This window comes from Thamnophis elegans, chromosome 5 (genome assembly GCF_009769535.1).
Source record: "Thamnophis elegans isolate rThaEle1 chromosome 5, rThaEle1.pri, whole genome shotgun sequence".
Taxonomy (NCBI): Eukaryota; Metazoa; Chordata; class Lepidosauria; order Squamata; family Colubridae; genus Thamnophis; species Thamnophis elegans.
Window position 1 is genome coordinate 26,658,963 of NC_045545.1, and position 21,473 is coordinate 26,680,435.

Below are 21,473 nucleotides of genomic sequence, written 5' to 3' on the forward strand. Positions count from 1 at the left end.
AAGGTGATTGCTCTTAGATTAAAGGTTGCATAACAAGAATTATTTTTTTAATGTTAATTGCTATAGAAAACCTAGGTGTATTAATTATTTTATTAATCTAGACTACCCCTGGAAAAATTATTATTGGAGATTACAGATATATTTAAGGAAGCTGTCTCTTTAAGAAAATCTTGTTTTAATAAACTTTGCTATAACATACTTATACCATTGCACTTTATCATGCCTAAAAGCTTGAGTCTAGGACCAGCAAGAAAGCTGGTTTACATCACGAGAAACTCTTATCGTGGCTTGGTAATAGAAAACATGTATTTTACAAAGGCATTTTAAAAAAATCTACTGTAGCCTCAGCCAAGTATTATTTCTAAAAATATGTCCGTCTGCTATCAAACAATGAAGCTATGTTAAATTTATGAGCAATGTTTTAATGTGAATCAAAACATATGCAGCTGTTTCTATAATGCTGTTTCTGTTACTGGACAGTTAGATTTGATATTAGTATGATCAGAAGCAGCCTGCTGTCATAGCAAAGGAATGATACCTCACCAATGTACTAAAATTAATACAAATGCAATAACATTTTCAGATGATATTGTTTTTCCTCATTTTCATACTGGGAGATTAAGTTCAAATCCAGACCAATTAAGTATACATGGTTATCTCAGTGTTTATCCATTTTCCACCTTTGGTTCTCTTGTAAGTCTCTTCCGAACTTCAGAAGTGTTTCAATAGCATGATTGGAGTGTAAGAAAACTGCTCACCTCCACCTCCTCTTTTCAAAGCCTTTTGAAATAATGACATGACCCTGAATATGAGCAATGTTTGAGTAATTTGCCAATAAAAAGTGCAAAGAATAAAAAAACATTTGCAAGAGATTTAGTTGACGAAACCTCTGCCAACCTAGCAGTTCGAAAGCATGTAAAAATGCAAGTAGAAAAATAGGAACAAACTTTGGTGGGAAGGTAACAGCGTTCCATGCGCCTTTGGCATTTAGTCATGCTGGCCACATGACCATAGAAACGTCTTCAGACAGCGCTGGCTCTTTGGCTTCCTGACTCTAGAGGGCGGTGCAGAGATGAGCACTGCCCCTTAGAGTCGGGAACGACTAGCACATATGTGCGAGGGGAATCTTTACCTTAGTTGACGAAAAAGGTACAAATCTGTTTTTTTCTTTACACAATAGAAACCATGCTATTCACAAAATTAGTAGCTCTGTCTCATTGTGAAGTTGGTGTTTAATGCCTTTTTATAGCAGTTTAAAATGTGGCAGGAATTTTTACAGTTGTATTTCTCCAGCTTTGCTACTCAGCTAATGCTGTGGTACTGTGCATGGCCTGAATTACATGAATAAATGATGTTACACCTTACCACCTTACCACCTTTCTTCCACACCCTTAATGATTTTGTGATGAAGTAATGTAAGCTGCAACTGACCTCTGCAACTACCACTCAAGTTCATAACATACGCATAGGCTATAGAAGCGATATTATCTTTACCTCTAAAAGTCCTTTCTAAGTGTCCTATGGTTTATGGCAGCAGTGAAATGCAGTTCAGGTCACCGGAGATTTATCCCCCTTTTTAATGTTTTTACTAGACTGAATAAACACATTCCCAAGGATTGAGGCCACTGGCTACTCCAAAGATCGGCAAAGCACAAGGTAAACTTGTTTAAGTTGAAGTCTGCAAGATTGACACTTCTTTACAACAATGGGTAGCTTTGTTAGCTTTAAATGGAAATGGTCTGGGCCCCATAGCTTACAATGTGCTTTCTTCCGCTGAATGCAATAAAAGTTTCTGGTCTTACTGGTTGCATATTGAGTTTCAAGCCATCTTCATCACAAGGTTTTTTTTATATATATATATATATATATATAAAATGTTCACATTATACTAAAAAGTCACCCTGCACTAAGACAGAAAGCTTTTGTTCTCTAGGAACTATTGTTTTTGGTTTCTGGTAGCCAGCATATAAAATATACTTTTCAACCATGTACAGATTCCAAAGGATAAGTTAAAGCATTTCTCCATGGGGAAATAAATGTCCTATTATTTGGGTTTGGGAAAGTATATGGTTTCATTGGATTTTTGATATTAAATCATAATACCGTGAGCTAACATTGTTTTGTTCAAATTTGCCACAATGGAACTGAGTCCTAAAAACACTTTAGCTGAAGTCTTGCAATGTAAATTGACATCTTCTTTCATATCTACTGTCTTTTCTTGGCAGAATAGGAAGAACAACTAACTTCCTGGATAGAAGGCATCTAATTACAGCTTCACATAATCATGAAAGGACCATTTAGGCGATGACTCCAATCCCTTACTCAGAGCACCAATCAATCAATCAATCAATCAATCAATCAATCGTAATTAAATCTTTCCTGACAGATGGATATCTGCCTCTGTTTGTACACAGCCAGCAAGAAATTTGTAACTGCCTTCAGGAATGGATTCTGCTGTCAAAATGACTTTTAGTGCTAGTAACATTTTTGTAACATTCAATCAAAATCTACCTCTGTACACTTAAATCTATTATACTACAACCTAATCTTGGAACTAATAGTAGGGGGAAAGTCTTCCTTCTGTGTGACATCCTTCCAGATGCTTTCAGTCTTATTGTACTTTCTGCAATCTATCTTCTTTTCTCAAAGCAATACATTCTTTCAAATTTCCTTTTTGATAGAATTTACTTTCTAAAGTATTCTCTCTCTAACTCTAGTGCCAAAATTTTGCTGTTTTATTTAAAGCGCAGGTCTAATTAATTAATTAAAGTGGAATTATTTTTCCTTGCAATTTAGAAAGCTTATTAGTATTGATACAGTCCAAGAAATGATCAGTTAATTTTAAAAAATCATTAAAAATGAGCAGAACTTTATTGCACCACTGCGACAACCATATTGAATTTTTTTTACCACACCCATGGGAGACCTTTGACTGCCAAGCTAGGTCTTGTTGTTACTTGTATATTTGATCTAAATCCCAAACTAACTATTATAATGCATTTACTTTGGTATTCAAGTTCAGCCTGAATCAGGTTCACACCAATTTGGGACATCACCAAATGATTGGGAGATTTCTCCAAAAAGTTCTAACCCAAATCTAGATCTTCTTATTGGCTTAGAGTTTGGCAGGACACATAACTTCTCCAACTGTGGTATGTTAAGTGAGGGATATTCATTGCTAATCTCTCCCAAGGTAAATTTTTACTCGAATATTGGGACCCAGAAGGCTGGGTACTTGCTTGGAAAATGCTCAACATTAAATTTTTTGGCTCTATTATTGTCACATATTTACCATCCATTCAATTCAAAGTAAAACCCATGAATTAACACAGGTCATACTCTAGTAAATTAGTGCAGCAATGTGTCTAGCCTTCTCTTCCTTGGCTGAGATCCCTTTGGTGAGTGGCCAGCCAAGACCACTTCTCTACTGCTTATGATATCGTTTAGAGGATCATGTGAATAACCTCTCCTCTGAGTTTAGTGACAACCGAGTAGCTCAAAATAGGAATTGTCATTCCTAATCAGTCTCTGTTTGCCTATCCTTTTGAACTCCTACCTGTTTTTCCCTAAGATATTTTTGTGATGTGTGTCATTGTCATAAATAACAACATGAAGCAACTGAAATGAAACCAAGTTTCTCTCAAAATCTGGACACTTGAATTTAATTGTTTTTTTTCCTACAACACTAGTGTCCTTTCTTCTGTTTGGCATTTTTTAAATATTTGCTCTTGATTTCTTCAACAATCTAGCCAATTCTGAGTAATTTGGCTAGAATGACTAATTTCACTACATAACAGTGGAGAAAAATCTGCATGGTTGTTTGTTTGAATAGATTTATTTATATTTCTCATTTGTTTGTATCCGCTTTTATGATTTTTATAAATAACCCACACCTTCTTCCTCCTGGTTTCCCCACAACAATACCCTGTGGGATAGATTAGGCTGTCAGGTAGGTTAGAGAGTGACTGGCCCAAAGTCACCCAGCTGGCTTTCATGGCTAAGGCAGCATTTGAACTCATGGTTTCCTGCTTTCTAGCCTGATGCTTTAACCACAAGACCAAACTGGCTCTAACATTCTGCCCATCTTCCAATTTTACTTGTAGTGACTTGAAGTTTAAATTAAACAAAACAATTATAATTATGACTACTACATATATTAAGGATCACAATAGCCATAACAATGGCAGTCATGTCTTGGGCTCCATCAACCTCCCAATCCCTATGCACAAGAAAAAAGGCATTCCAGAATGCTAGCTGAGTTGGGGGCCAGCTAGATTTCAGGTGCTTTGATGTTCCAGACCACAGGTTTTGCAACAGGCCTGCTGTTGGCCTGTTTCCAAAGTCCACCAGTTGGCATTCCCTAAGAGACTGGACCTGAAACATTCCCCTTCTGTAAGCAGGGTGGTGAGAATTGGGCCCACAAATAACCTGGCTCATGCCATGAAGTCTGCGTGGAGCGAGTCACGTGAATTTATACTACAAAATATCTGGCGACCCCCCCAGGGAAGGGCCTTCTCTGTTGCAGCTCCGGCCCTCTGGAACGACCTCCCCATTGAGATCCGGACCCTTACTACCCTCCTGGCCTTCCATAAAGCTACTAAGTCCTGGCTGTTCCGGCAGGCCTGGGGCTGTTGAACTATCCAGCCCCACTTTAATTGTGAATGTTGTTGTATTTTAAATTTTGTATTGTCTTATTTATCCCCCTTCCCTTTCTATTGTAAGCCTCCCGGAGTCCTTCGGGAGTGGGCGGCAAACAAAACTAATAAACAAACAAACAAACAAACAAACAAACAAACAAACTAACTAACTAACTAACTAACTAAATGAATCAACAGTATAAATACAGATACCAGATACCAGTTCTATTGATTTTAACACAGCATTTAAGGGCTAGTGTTTAGCTTAGTCTCTGATAGGAAACTTTATGGCAGGAGAATTGTTAAAGATCTACTTCTGTTAATGAATTAGTGAAGAGTTTTTATTTTGCTTTTCCCTGGGGAAAGGACTGAAAAGCAAGGATTTGCCAAATGGTTTATTTCCACAACTTCTGTTACATTTGGTTGGTCTTAAGAGACCTAATCTTGCTCATTATACTTACAGTGCAACAATGGGCATGCCTTTTGCCACCCCAGGACCATTTGCAATAATAGACAATCGCATGCACAGGCTTTCTAATTGCCATCAAGTGTTATGCATAAACCTTCTGACAAATAGAGCCGCAATTCATTTTTCCCTGTCTATCTCATCTTGCAGATTCCTCTTCACTCATCAGGGAACAGGCATGCTTCTTTTAGTCAGCCGGTCAAAAAGGAAGGCACACAGGGAGCATACAATTATTGCAAGGATTTTTTTTTGGCAGGTTCTCTTTTGAGTATGGTCTGGTGATCACTCTAATCACCAAACTATCTTTTTGTAACAATAAAACTTTTTAAGAGTTTGATATTTTAATGAGAAGCACAAAGTATGCCTCAAACTAACTGAATTCTAAGTCAGTATGATAAGCCAATGGGGCATTTATTTCGGTTTCTTTCTTGATTGTAATATATTTTACACATTTGTGATGTTAAATTATATGGATTTGCAGCTCATGAAAGGGAACATTAGTGCCTGAGGTCTTACTACTGTGTCTTTTATTAAGTCTTGTTTGCCAAACACAATGGATAATACTGAATGGAAACCTAAGTTTGTCTTAATGTTACAACCTCAGATTATCTTGTTCTTCTTTCTGAATGGCGTATATCTCAGAACCTTGAAATCAGATCTTTATGCACACATCTTGAATTGCCACACAAGAATCACCATAACCCTCGGCTGATTGACACACAGAAGGAAGGTGAAAGGTTAGATTTTTCATTTCTTTTAAGGAAATGAAGCTAAGATCTTTGAAAACCTGAGATCTGCAGCAACCCTGTTACAATAACACTTTGAGGAAATCCTAAAATTGTATATTTGACATTTGTAATAAAGAAGAAGCAAACCAGTCATTTATCTTTTCCCACTTCAGAATGAAACAAAGAAAATCACTTACTGAGATTTCTGTTGAGGCCTTGGAAGCTATTTAAAAAGAGAGAGGATATTTTAACTTTCTTTCACATTTATATCTGAATAAGGAAACTGCTGAAAAACTGCATAATGATAACAAGCCCAAAATGCCAGACTGCTTTGAATTTGGCAGAACTGATCCAAACATTTAACATGTAGACTTGCTGGGGTGAATGCTATTAATAATATGGAGGAAGGACAGGAAATTGAGCAGTTGGGGTGTTTCCTTCTGGAAAGTTGTTCTGTTCATCTAATGAGACATAGATTTCACAACTCAGGAGGTAGCTAAGAAAGCCAGAAGCTTGGACAGTGGAAACTGTGAGTATATCATTCCTGCTGCCAAGGGAGGGCAAATGGACTTTTCAAAGTCTGGCGCAATATATTCAAGACACGTAATTTTTGTACTTTGAAGTTGAAGATAAAAATAAATTATTATTAGATCTTTGTAGATGCTCTCAAAATCCATGGGTTCTAGAATAAATGAACAACTCTATTTTGTTTGCGAAATAGTTGCGTAAAACCTAAGCATTTTATCGAAAAAAATTAGTCGTAGCAGGTGCAAAGCAAATTCCCATTGTACAAGCAGCTTTTAAAAAAACATTTAAATGGTTCTAATTAAGAAGAGATAGATAGATAGATAGATAGATAGATAGATAGATAGATAGATAGATAGATAGATAGATAGATAGATAAATGAGAGAGAGAGGGAGAGGGAGCAAGAGAGCGAGAGCGAGAGCGAGAGAGAGAGAGCGAGAGAGAGAGAGAGAGGATTTATGTAGGTTGATATTTTTGGCAAGTGGTAGTTAGGACACATTAGTTTTCTTGAAAATGCAGATTAAATCCAGATTTCTTTTCCCCTCCGTATAAAGAAGCACGTAATTGTTAGATTTCAATTTTTAAAAAATGCTTCATTGTACAGTCATATCATATGGATTCATATGGATTAGTATACAGCATTTTGGAACACTAAGCAAGTTTTGCCTTTTTGTGCCTTGTCTCTTACTTGGACTGTGTTGTTTAAATATTTATCAATTTGACTGTTTCTATATGCAATTTAATTTAAAATCACTTAAAACAATATAAGCTACATGATATTATTGAGATTATACTTTCAAAGAATTCACAAAGTCTGAAAAAAAATATTTTTCATTCATAAGGAGTTCTTCTGATAAAGAAATTTTGTAAGATAAAAGTAGCCAGTGATAATGCATGGCTATTATGGTGAATTCTACAAAAAAGTCATTTTGGAGAGATAAGAGTGACACAGGCTTTGGATTTGCACAAGAGCCTAAAACATAATATTTGGAGTAGTGTGCCTCTCAAGGTGCGACCTGCCCCACCTCTTGGCCTTTGAAAAGGGTCTGAAAATCTATCTCTTGCTTGGGACCCTGATGGGGAACTTTCATTTTGGAAGTGGCTAGCAGATTAGGAGAAGATCCCAACTCCACCCCATTTATGTATTGGTTCTTTTATCTGCTGTATTGTTAATTTTAATGTTTTACTTTCAGTGCCTAATATTTTAATGTTCTTAACCTTTGAATTGTTCTTTAAAATGTTATTTATGGAACTGTAAGCTGCCCAGAGCCACTTCATAGTGAGATGGGCGGCATCTAAACTTAATAAACAGACAAACAAATAAATTATCAACAATCACATAGGAAAAATCAGAATAACATGTTGAGGTTCTACCTTTTGGGTTGGCTTTAGGGTACAAGACCATTTCGTGCTGGAGTCATAGGAAGAACTTCAAACAGGACAAAGGGCATCCTGCTTTCTTTGAGCACAGAACATATGATACCACTCTTCTTCAAATTTCCTGTCTGAATGCACGGAGGTTAGAGACAAATGGGGCAAGGGCTATAGGCATGGCCCCATTCTCTCCATCCTTTGAAGTCTCCCTACGTTCCCACATTGAGCCATAAAGCTGAAAATGGAATTCTGTCTAAAAACACCAACTGAAATCTCAGCTGGAGATTACCTTATGCAAAGTTCAGATTTTTAATTATCATACTTCAAAATCCTGCACTAAATTGCATATGTTAATACAAGATCAAATAGAACGCCTGCTTTCAACTGTATAGAAGTATTCTAATGTCTGGTATTTTTTTTCCCCCAAAAGAAATGCTTTCAAGAATTTTTATACAGGGATGGAGCATTATAGAACATGACACAACAAAAACAAGGTTTGCATTAAAAGGCAAAATGCGCTTCACACTTATTTAATATCAAAAGATCGTGTTGAATTATGGTTTTTTTGCTCTCAGCTACTTCAATGAAAACTCCTTCAGAAACTCCTAATATATGCGAATGTAAGTGCCCCAACAAATCTGGGCTTATGAGATAAGATGTGCAGAAAGGGGGGGGGGGAATGACATCATGATAGAAACTGCTAACACTTCAACATTTTCCCAGGATAAAAGTATTTTCTCCCCTCCTATGAACTCTTATCTTTCGGAATCTAATCTGTCATGTCTTGCAGCAGACTGTTCTATCTCTCCTCTGACTGCCTATCTGTCACAGCAGCAGCCGAGCAGATTAAAATTAAGAAAGTAACACAGTTCTGAGGTCATTAGAAGAGTACTAGGCTGGTCAATGGATCATGGAAATTATCTCAGATTCCAACAGATACCCAATAATTATTTACTATTGAAGAAGGTTTTATCATGCTGGAGGAATCACAAAAAGGCTTCAGTCATTTCTTTCTTACTTCTGAAAGTAAGAAATACATACAATACTGCTTTATAGAAAAGAAATACAAAATCAGTCTGGAAAATGTACAGAGTAATCCTAAATTTCAACCAATCCTATATAAACTACTCTAATTGCCCAATGTCCCTGGTATTATAAATAAATATTCAAATGTTAGTGCATCAAAAAGTGAAAGTACAATTAGGAAAGTGTACTACGGCAGGGAAACAATAGCAAAATGCATTCAGAAGTGTAAAGCATTTTCTACGGTAAAAAATGCTATCTCAGTTTTTATAAGTATGTATCTTTATTTTCTTTTAATTCTTATGTTTTCAACAGTGGTCATGCCCAGAATTGCTTAGGTGAGATTAGGTGGTAGAATAAAAATTAATATATGTATTTTTTGGACTATAAGATGCACTGGAATATAAGACGCACCAAGATTTTGAAGAGGCAAATTTAAAAAAAAAAAGTTTTTGCACTCTGCAAACCTGCGAAGAGCCGAGGTGGCGCAGTGGGTAGAGTGCAGTACTGCAGGCCTCTTCAGCTGACTGCTAGTTCAGCAGTTCAGCGGTTCAAATCTCACCGGCTCAGGGTTGACTCAGCCTTCCATCCTTCCGAGGTGGGTGAAATGAGGACCCAGACTGTGGGAGCGATATGCTGAAAGCCCTAAGTCTAACTGCTATTGCTATTGCTAAACCTCCCCAAAACAGCCCGTTTTTCACAAAAACGGGCCTGGTTTTTCCTCCCCAAAAGGCATCAATAGCCTTTAGGGGGCTTGCAGAGTGCTCCTGGGGGGTGTCCCCTCCAAAACGAGCAAAAAACAGCCCATTATTTGTGAAAATGGGCCCGTTTTTTGCCAAAAAAATTGCATGCATAGTCTTTAGGAGGCTTATAGATTACTCCTAGGGGCGGGGGGGGGGGGCAAAATTGAGCAAAAAACGGCCTGTTTTTCACTCATTTCAGTCCTCCTCAGCCCCCAGGAGCTCTCTGAAAGCCCTCTACAGGCTTTGCACGGCCATTTTGGTGAAGGGGCGGGGCTTCAGGAGGCAAAAAATGCTGTATTCAGTGCATAAGATGCACCCAGATTTTCAGCCTTTTTTTTTGAAGGAAAAAGGTGCGTCTTATACTCTGAAAAATATGGTATATGCATATTTATTTATTTATTTATTTATATTTTTGTCATTTTTATGTAGTGTATATTGCAGGTAGTGACCCTTTGAGAGTTGTATACAACAACATTTCATTTTAATGTATGCAAATTAGTGTATAATTAAAGTGACAATAAAGTTATTCTAAATAAAAAATATCTATAAAAATGAGTTCATATTACTAATGAAAAGGGGATCATGTATGCATGATCTAACACATTATCACATAACTATCCTCCAGACCTCGTTTCTGTCTTTTGTGTGTTGTGTGACAGTCTGATCTATTTTTCTCCCAGATCTCTGTACTATGTGTTATCTAAATGTAGGTAATATTTAATTTATAATTTAATGCAATTAGTTCATTTCCTGACTTCTTCTATTGGCTTCAGTACTAATAAAATATTTAGCCAACATCAACTATGCTAGAGAAACAAATAGTAAGATATGCAAAAATGGACTTTATTGATACACAATTATATTCTATTTTAGTTTATAATAAGTTATGTATTGCATTATTATAATAGTTGATATCAGATTTATATTTTAAGAACTATATCATATTTTACAGAAATCTTTGCTTTCTTAGACTTTACATGAACTTTTTAGCATGCACATAAGTGGCCATGCATAAACACACACAAACATATATGTTTGGAAAAACAAAAATAGCAAGATGAGAAGGTGGTATAGCACACAAGGATAGATTGTGGTACTTAAATTAAATTGTAAATGACTAATAACAAACCAGTGTTGCTGATAACACAAACATCCTGTTGTTGCTGAATTAATTAACACCTTTAGTAGAATGAAATCCAAACTTAGAGAAAACAATTATCATGTTAAAGTCTCCCTTTGAAATCTTTTCTTCAAGAATGAAGAAACAGCAAAAAAAAAGTCCTTTGAAGCTAAAAAAAAATCTTACTGGTTCAAAATAGATATAAATATGAGCTATAAAACAAGAGTATAGTTAGGGGCAAATATTTCTAGAAAGTTTTCTTTATGAGTAGTATATATATATATAAACCTTGTCTTGCTAATTTGAGACCTTGAACTACAAATCAGTCAATACACCTAGCCCAATTATTTAATTTGTTAGCTTTATAACCAGCAGAGGGATCTTCAAACCATTCAAAGTAGTGCTTTATTAGCCAGCCTATTCCCACTGGGGATTTGAGGCAAGATCTTTGCTTTGCCTATCCTGTTTAATGACAAAATCCTCAGTCTATCACTTTTGACCGAGTCCTTTTGTGATAGAAGTGCTAACTTTCTAAGAGGAAAGCATTTATGAGGAATTATGGAAATGGAGAAGTTGCCTGGTTCAAATAAGAAGACATGAGATCTTTTCCTTAAGTGAGAATGACTACAGAATTCTTTGTAGGGTACCTTTAGGTCTATGTACATCTGTAATTTTGAAAAAATAAATAAACCTAGTTCCTACAAGAAATATAGATAAAAGAAATAAAAAGAAATAAAACTGTATTGCATTCAATTTACATACATTCAATAGTAATATATTTCTAATTTAGAATACCATTTATATTTTTTGAACAATTATTCTTTTAAATATTGATTTAAAGTATGCTATTAATTAGTTAATATAATTATTAATGAACTCACGATGTTCCTGGGCTTGCTGTTGGAGGTGGACCTAGAGAAATGAGGTTTGGGAGAGAAAAAAGTGTAAGATGCACTGTCATAGAAAAGAAAATTCATTTCCTTCAACTACTATGTTATTTTATTATCTAAATTTCTAAAGTGAAAGCAATTATTATAACACATTATGACCTTATACACAATCCTCTACCTTAAGAGATCATCGGATCATTTTTTTTGCTTATTTAAGGAACTTAAATAAATTGTACTGCATCCTGGGAAGTTCATAGCAACCAATTAAAAACACTATATAAAAACACATCCTAACCTCCCAGTCAGGACATCAGAACAACCCATAATGTAAACCCAGTATCCTAGGCCGGGGGTCACCAACCTTTTGGACCTCAGGGACTACTAAATTCATAATTTTAAATTTAATTCCCGTGGATCACTAATATGAATTAGTGACGGCACTTAGCTTTGCTGCCTGTTAGAGGAGAGAACCACCCAGGGTCAACCCTAGGTTTGCTGTCCATTGCAGCTAGGAATCTCAAATACAGCCAAGAATGAATGTTTGTCTTGTAGCCAGGCCAGGCACTAGATCAGCCCCCTGCGAACTCTGTCTTTTGAGGAGCCTGGCCGAAGTTTCATGCACCACTCACTGAAGTGCCTGGACTCCCAGGGAGAGAGGGAGGGAAGGAAGGGCTGGAGCTACTAAACAGGCAGTGAGCTAAGTGCCTGAAGGACCCGTCAGCGAGCGGGAGTAATTGCTTCGGCGGGCCATAGTTTGAGGATCCCTGATTTAGTGCAAAATAAAAAATGGAAAGATTTTTCTGCGGACCGCCGTTCTAGGCCAAAGCTTGAGGAAAAGTCATGTCTTTATAGCTTTCTGGAACACAAAACGGGTATTCCACTTCTGGATCTCAGGTGAGAAGCAATTCCAAAGGCCCAGGGCATTAATGGGGAAGATTCACATTCCACAGCTCATTAGGTGACAACATTTGAGGAAAGGGTCCTTGTTTTCACCTCATAATTTTCTTTGGCTTTCATATCTATTTCCATGTTTTAGTTTTCCCATTGAAGGCACATGTTTTTGTTATTTAAAATATTAAATTATAGGAGACTGGGGCTATGAAGAATCACAATGGCAACGTGTTTAACCATTCCACTATGCAAACAAACGCTTATGAAAATCTTGTCTCCAAGCTGGAAATCAGCCTTTCTCAATGAATATCATACTTCCATTTTAACATGAATTTTAAAAAAGCACCTTTGTTTCCCTTTCAGTTAAATATACTCCATCATGTTCATTTTGGCCCTTCATAATAAAACTGTCCCTTCTTCCCTTACGGATCATTTAAAAATGATTATTCATTTCATATTAGAACATATTTATATTGCAAAATTTATATTACTTTTAAAGCCCTACATGGTATCGGACCTGGGTACTTGAGAGACCGCCTCCTGCCAGTCACCTCCCAAAGACCTATCAGATCCCACAGGCTACGCCTCCTCCGAATTCCATCTGCTGGCCAATGTCGGCTGGTGACTCCTCGGGGGAGGGCCTTTCTCTGTGGCTGCTCCGACCCTTACTACCCTTCCGGCCTTCCGCAAAGCAGTTAAGACCTGGCTGTTCCGGCAGGCCTGGGGCTGTTGAACTATCCAGCCCCATTCGAGGTTATGGCTGTTGTAGAATTTTAAATTGCTGTTTTTTATTTTATTTTTTGTATCCCCTCCCTTTTTATTATTAGCTGCCCTGAGTCTCTCGGGAATAGGGCGGCATACAAAGTTAATCAAATCAAATCAAATCAAATGGGAGTATTAAAATGTTTGGCTAAAGGTGTTATCTGAAAATTAGCAATTTGAACAAAGAACCATATTGTTATTCTCAAAAGAAAGTCTGTTTTGGTGAAGATGGGACAGAGAAATCTCTGATTTATTCACCTTTCTCAACCAAAAAATTACATTAACGCCCACAGAACTAGGCAATGTGTGTTAAAACCAATCTTTCCATGCGTAGTAGCACCAGCTTCTTACCAAATTTCACAAACAACACCCCCGTTGTAGAGACTGTTTTCCTGCCATTTGTCGCCACACACTGAAAATAACCGGTGTCTGTTGTATCAAGGTTTTTTATTCGTAATCGGGACCCATAACTTGTGGCACGAAAGGATATCCTCCTGGGTTCTTGCACAACAGGAGCATCATTTTTCAACCAACGCACCGTCGGAGAAGGATTACCAGAAACCTTACAATGCAGTTCTGCGGTCTGACCCAGAGTAGTGGTGATATTGTTCATTGGCTCATCAAGCGTTAAGAAATAATCTGCCAAGAGCACAAAGAAAAGGAGTTAGCTGAGGCAACTACACGTCTCTGCATATTATTCGCAAGAATTATTGTCTCTATAAAGCAACTAAAGATCTGTTGCAACATAAATCTAACAATAAACCATAAAGGAACTTATAAAAGAGAAGATCACCATTTTACTAAAGCATATATAAAACAGAGACTTCATTATAGTTTTAACTGGGGAAAAATGGAAATAATTCTAAATACAGGTAGTCTTCGACTTACAGCGGTTCATTTGGTGACAGTTCAAAGTTACAATAGTACTGAAAAAAGTGACTCATGACCATTTTTTAGTTATGATCCTTCTAGCATCCCTGTGGTCATGTGATCAAAATTCTGATGTTTAGAAACTGATTCATATTCTTGACCACTGCAGTGTCCCAAGGTCACATGATCACCTTTTGCAAACGTTTCACAAGCAAAGTCAATGGGGAAGCCGGATTCACTTAACAACCGGGTTACTAACTTATCAAATGCAGAACTGTGGCAAGAAGGGTCATAAAATGGGGCAAAACTCACTTAACAAATATCTCACTTAACAACAGAAATTTTGGACTCAATTGTGGCCGGTAGGACTAACTGTAAACAAGCATTTTTCATTGAATTCTTCAAATTAAAAAAAATCAGTAGCAAATATAGCATAAACCAGATTGCATGTTACAATTTCCATAGAAACCCATGTTTAACAAATGATAGTTGATAATTCAGAGATTCAGATTAATTTGTTTTCTGTACTATGTGGAAATGGATTACACGGTAGAGATGGTGACTTGGATGTTTTAGGTTATAAGAGGATAAATATCAGGTTTTCTGCATCCTGAATATGTGCTGATATACTGCATGTACTTCCTAGCTGGTGGGATGCTGCAACTTTTCTTCTTGTGCCATTCATTTATTTCCTTTGCTATTTCTAATTCCTTTTCTGGTTCAAGGTAACACTGTTTATCTTGAAAGCAATTCTGTGATGGGCCTCTCTCTATATGTATTAGTTTTCTTTGCTTACCATACGACTATAAAAACATAGCCCTATACATGCAACTTTAAAAGAACCAAAGCACACACAAGGTATACTTAACATTGGCTCCTGCCAATCATTCCAGTGAAGGTCCTCATTTTAGATCTGTTCTTCAAAGCCAGGAAGCAGCTTCTCAAAGGCTCAGAGCATTCCCATTATCAGGGACGCTGTAGCTGATTAAAGGCTTTGGAGAGTGGATCTACAGAGTGCCATGGGAGTTATTGACGTATAGTAGCTGTGTTGATTAATTGAAAGTAATATATCTGATTTTCTGGTCAACCTTTTAACTTTTTCCTTCAGTTTCCTTCCTATAAAAAGTAAGCTGGTGTGCTTCAAAATAAGTCACTTGTCTCTAGCAACATTTTAATTTACAATAATTCATGAGGTCCTACATAGGCCCACATTTACACTGCAGTTTATTCTGCACCATTAGCAGCTTTGCTGCCTCTCCTTAACCAATCTCTCCCCAAAAGCTTTTGCCATCCAGCCGACATTAACAGCAACCCAAAGGCTCATGGGATAACCATTACTGGAACGTAAGGGGAGTAAGTAAGATGGCAAAAAACTTGCTTTTTTTCACAGTAAAGAATTTTAAAAAAAATCATTTTAATGGTATTTTTCAGTTTCTGGCAATTGTGTATGAAAAGGGCTAAGTATGACTGCTTTGGGTCTAGTTAATAGAGACTTAATTTGACATTCATGGTGATTGAATATTGGCTGTTTGCAACACACTTATTGTTAAAAGATGCAGATACAGGATTTTTTTCCAAATTTTGACTTGACGTGCAGATGTTCCTATTGGAAACCTTGCTCTATTAAGGGCATTATTAAGATAAGCCTATATTATGAAGAGTATAATACTGCCATGTAGGTACTATTAGACTTTACAATTCTAGAATAACAATAAAATCAATTTACCCAAAATAGCTAAGGACGCCAGCTTTGAAAATAAGTTGCAAAATTAAATCCAATCTCAATTTATATATTTTTCTACTGAAAAATTCCCATTACCTTCCTTATCTCAGTGGATTTAAGGGTAGTAACTATAAATCAGAGTTAGCCTTCAGTTTATATAAACATCATCCATCTTTTGAGGCTTGCTCTTTACCAAAAATAGATTTATATAACTTTTTAATATTAAAAAAAAACACTTTAGACCATATATAGTAACAGCCAAATGCATTTTTTAATTTGTTAAAACAATTTGCTCCTAGTCTTTAACTCTGAATGTCAAATATTAACCCTTAAAGTGTTCTTTTTAATGCTTAATTGTAGTCACTGAACTCTGCTGACAGACCTTGATTGTAGCAGGCCTAGTGGATGGACCGTAATGAACTTTTAAATTACTTGAGATAATATATGGAAAACTCAAGTCTTAAATATATTTCTGTCTTTTGACTGGGTGCCAATGTAAATACTGAAGATTATAAGTTACCTTCAGGAGTTTAAGAGTACAAACTGGAGACACAAATTATTATACCTAAATACTAAATCGGTGTATTACGGCAACTTTATTTGTTTGTATATTGTGTATGTGAGTGTGATGGAATGAATGCAGTTTTAATTTTATATGCAAAATACATTATATATGTGTGTTGTATTTGTGCTGATAAATAAATAAAGGGAGACTTTATCAGCACAAATACAACACAAATGTAACAAAGGCAACAGTAAAAATATTGGGTTTCTGTCTGGATGGTCTCTTGTGACGAGCCGATGGACAGAGAATGGAAGCAGTGAACTTCCTCCCATATTTGGGCATACCGGGGGTTGTGACTTTATATATATATATAATACATACCTATGCTGAACTTAGGAAGAAATTAGGAAGACAGTCCTATAAATACATTTTTCTAGGAATAATTTTTATATTTAGACTTTCACTATTAACTTTGCTCTCCATATCTTTCTAATGAAGCGTTTCATTAGCAACTGGTTCAAAATTGGAAATCAAACTTCATGCCTAAGTTTATTTTATTTTATTTATTTGTTGTTTATTTATTTATTTTTTTTTTATTTTTATTTTTTTTTTTTTAACAGAACTTTTTTATTTTTCTTTAAAAAAAAACACAAATATGTCATCATTTGTCAATCATTAAAACATTGAAGTACAATTTTTTTTTGTGTGTGTACCCCTCCCTCCCTCCACCCCCCCACCCCCCCTCCTCCTTCCCCCCCGCCGACTTCCCAGAACCCGTACACGGTATAGAATTTTAACTAACACAGTCTAAAATCTATTGAGAAAAAAGAAATAAAGAAATTAATGACCTTCTAGATTGACCTTAGCTTCTTCTTACTGAACTAACTTTAAACAATTTAAATCATTTCTGATCTTAAGCATAGGCTAACTGGAATTTCTTAGTCCCGTATTTATTTTGTATATAGTCAATCCATTTTTTCCAGTCTCGTTTATATCTCTCATTTGAATGATCTTTGAGATATGCCGATATTTTAGCCATTTCAGCTAAGTTTGTTACTTTCAATGTCCATTCTTGAATTGTAGGCAAGTCTTCCTTCTTCCAATATTGCGCCACCAACAGTCTTGCTGCAGTTATCAGGTGCAGAGTCAAATTGGTCTCTACCACTGTAAAGTCAGTACATATACCTAGTAAAAATAACTGAGGACTAAACTTTATCCTTCTTTTAAAAACATTTTGCATGACCCACCATATTTTTATCCAAAATGCTTTAACCTTTTGGCAGGTCCACCATATATGATAATATGTAGCATCGAGAGAACCACATCTCCAACATTTAGGCTGTACATTCGGATACATAGAAGCCAACTTTTTAGGATCTAAATGCCATCTATAGAACATCTTGTAAAAATTTTCTCTCAGATTTTGAGCTTGTGTAAATTTCACATTTCTTACCCAGATTCTTTCCCATGTATCCAACATTATTGGTTCCTCAATATTTTGAGCCCATTTTATCATACAATCTTTAACTAATTCTGTTTCCGAATCCATCTGTATTAATACATTATATATCCTCTTTATATGCATTAAGCTTTGATCTCTTATTTGTTTAAACAAATTATCCTCAACTTGAATAAAACCAATTTTTTGATCTATTTTCCACCTAGCCTGTAATTGCCCATACTGGAACCATGTTTGAACTACCTTCTCCTCTTTTAATACCTCTAAAGATTTTAATTGTAATACCCCCCTTTCCGAGGTAAGAAGCTGTCTGTAGGTAATTCTGTCCTGTTTTTGTGCTGTATTCATATTTTCAATTGCGTGTCTAGGAATTGCCCACATGGGTATCTTGTCATTTAATTTATATTGATATTTCTTCCAGACCCGCAATAAAGCATTTCTTAAAATATGACTTTTAAAGTTCTTATCCAATTTTTTGTTGAATAACAGGTAAGCATGCCAACCAAATACCAGATCGTGTCCCTCAATGTTCAATATTCTATCATTGGTTAAGTGAATCCAGTCACTAATTACAGATAATACCACTGCATCATAATATATTTTTAAATTAGGTAGTTTCAATCCTCCTCTCTCACGTACATCTTGCATTATTTTCATCTTTACCCTCGGCTTCTTTCCTGCCCACACAAATTTGTTGATACCCTTCTGCCATTCTAAAAGGTTCGCATCTTTTTTAAGTATAGGTAACATTTGGAAGAGAAATAAAAATTTTGGTAAAATGTTCATTTTCACTGCCGCTATCCTACCCAGCAAGGATAAGTGCAATTTCTCCCATTTTTTCATCTCTGTCTGTATGCTATGCCAAAGTGGTTCATAATTATGCTTATATAATTTCCCATTTGAAGTTAAAATGTTAACTCCAAGATATTTAACTTTTTTAACTACCTCACATCCTAGCATCACTCCTAATTCTTCCTTTTGTTTAATATTCATATTTATAGCTAATATTTTGGTTTTTCCTAAGTTTATTTTAAAGCCCGACACTTGACCATATTGATTAATCATATTCATTAAAACCATACTAGATTCCTGCGGTTGTTCCAATATTATGACCAAATCATCCGCAAAAGCGCGGACTCTATATTCTTGCTGCCTAATCTTGATCCCTTTTAAACCATCCAAGCCCCGTATTTTATTCAACAATACTTCCAAAGTTATAATAAACAATAATGGGGACAAAGGACAGCCCTGTCTTGTACCTTTTCCAATTTGAAAAGAGTCTGTTAGACTTCCATTGACTATAATTTGTGCTGTTTGCTGTTGGTATATTGCTTTAATTGACTGTAGGAAATTATCTCCTATCTGCATTTTTTGCAGTATCTTCAACAGAAATTGCCAGTTAACTCGATCAAAGGCCTTCTCAGCATCCAAAAATATAAACGCAGCAGGGATCTGGTTGTTCTTTCCCAAATATTCTAATGCATTAATAATTAATCTAACATTACTTTTCATCTGTCTCCCTTGTATAAAACCTGTTTGGTCCGTATGTATCAATTGTTGAATGACCAACATTAACCTATTTGCTAATATTTTAGTAAAAATTTTATAATCTACATTCAGTAATGAAATAGGTCTATAATTTTTGGGTTGAGTAGTATCTTGTTCTTCTTTGGGTATCAAAGATATAAACGCTGTCTTCCAAGATGGAGGGACTTTACCTTCCGTTTGAATCATATTAAATAATTCTCTAAGAGGTTCTACCATTTCTAACTGTAAGTTTTTATAGTAAACCGCTGTCAAGCCATCTGTACCTGGTGCTTTCCCTAACTTTAATTGCTTAATTACCTGCAGGATTTCCCCCGAGGTTATTGGTTGATTCAATTTTTGCCTGTGTTCTTCTCTAACTGAAGGTATTTTCTCTTTGTCTAAATATTTGTCTATGTCTAAACCATTAATTTTATCCCCTTTATACAGTTCTGTAAAAAATTCCCAGAAAGCCTTTTGAATCTCTTCCTGTTGAAACACCTCCTTCCCTCTGTAAAACAGTTTAGATATATTTCGAGTTTTCCTTTTTTTCCTAATCTGATAAGCTAACCATCTGCCAGGTTTGTTTGCATTACAAAAAGTATTGTGTTTTGCATATAATAGATTAGTAGCCACCTGGTCAGAGATCAACATGTCAAATTGAGATTTTAATATGTTAATAGCTTCCTTAACCTTTGTATCGTCTGGGTTCATTGTTAACTCCAGCTCTTTTCTCTTAATTTCCTCTTCCAATTCTGTTCGTTTTAACCCTTGCTTATTTCTATGTGTTTTATTTATATTCATCAAAACTCCTCTCATATACGCTTTGCTTGCGTCCCATACAAATTCCATAGATGTACCCTTATTCATATTCAAAACAAAATATTCAGATAGTAATTTTTTACAATCATTAATATACTTTTCATATCTAAATAAGTTTTCATTCAATCTCCAAGACCTTCTTGCCTGCACTACCCTTCCCAACTCCATCCAAACTGGATTATGGTCAGAAAGGACCCTAACTGCAATCTTTGTTTTCTTGACCCTAGAAAGCAAATCGTTAGTGGTTAGGATAAAATCAATCCTTGAAAGGATTGATGCCTGTCCGAGAAGAAAGTGAAGTCATATTCCTCTGCATTTCTTTCTCGCCAAATATCTCTTAATTCAAAATCATCCATAATGTCAAAGAAAGATTTGGGTAACTTTGCTCGCATCTTGGTATTTAGGCGGGAAATCTTCTTATCTCTCTTAGTGTCTATCACTCCATTCCAGTCACCCAATAGTATACAGGAACTATAGTCCCACTGTACTAATTTAGCATGAAGATTTCTATAGAATCTATCTTGCTGTTGATTGGGAGCATAAATTCCCAAAAGTAATGTCTTTTTCCCTTCTAAGATTAAGTCTAAAGCAATATATCTTCCGAAGGGATCTGCTTCTATTAATTCAGCTTTCATATCTTTTCTTAAGTATACAACTATACCATTCTTCTTTTCCATAGCAGAAGCTGCAAAATGTTGACCAAGTTTTGAGTTGATCAAATATTTTTGATCAGTTGACTTGATATGAGTTTCTTGCAAACAAATTACATCGTTCTTAAACTGTTTGAGATAATGAAATATTTTCTTCCTCTTCTGTGGAGAGTTCAGTCCATTGACATTCCATGTTAAAATCTTAGTTGTCATTTTTGGTTGGTTGAAGCATTTTTAGAGCTTCCTGCACGGCCTGTTTAACCTTAGGTCTAGCTCCTCCCATTGCTTCCAGATTTGTTGTTGTAGAGCCTTGATCGATGGCCGATGATTGTTGATGCTGTTGCTTTTTAGCTTGTTTCTCCATACGTCTAGTAGTCATGCGGCTAGGTCTTGGTTCCATAGCACCTTGCGCTTCTAGAGAAGAAAGATGCTCCATCTTGTCTGATGGTTGTGAAGTTTGCTGTCTATCCTGTCTTTCTTGTGGTCTTTCTCTGGGTCCAGATGGTGCAGGGTGTCCGGCCTTCAATATATTATAATAAAAATCTCGGGCTTTCCATACAGAGTTGAGGCGGTACCTTTGCTTATCAAATGTAAATATGATGCCAAATGGTGCATCCCATCTATACTGTATCTGACGATTGTTGTTTATTTATTTATCTCACCATTTATACAATCAACCAAGCCACTATATCGACAAGCTTCGGATTCCAACTTTTCAATGTGGATGATGGGCAAGAAATCTTAAAAGCATACGTTACTA

At 36.0% G+C, this 21,473-nt stretch overlaps 1 protein-coding gene across 1 annotated transcript in view; it reads right to left on the reverse strand.

The window, feature by feature from the left end:
- Positions 1-21,473, reverse strand: part of ROR1 (receptor tyrosine kinase like orphan receptor 1) — a 181,505-nt gene that overhangs the window by 24,361 nt on the left and 135,671 nt on the right. The window contains exons 3-4 of the mRNA XM_032218486.1: positions 13,512-13,799; positions 11,499-11,529 (exon numbers count right to left, since the gene is read on the reverse strand). Coding sequence (XP_032074377.1) covers positions 11,499-11,529; positions 13,512-13,799 — 319 coding nt within the window. The remainder of the gene's footprint in view (positions 1-11,498; positions 11,530-13,511; positions 13,800-21,473) is intronic.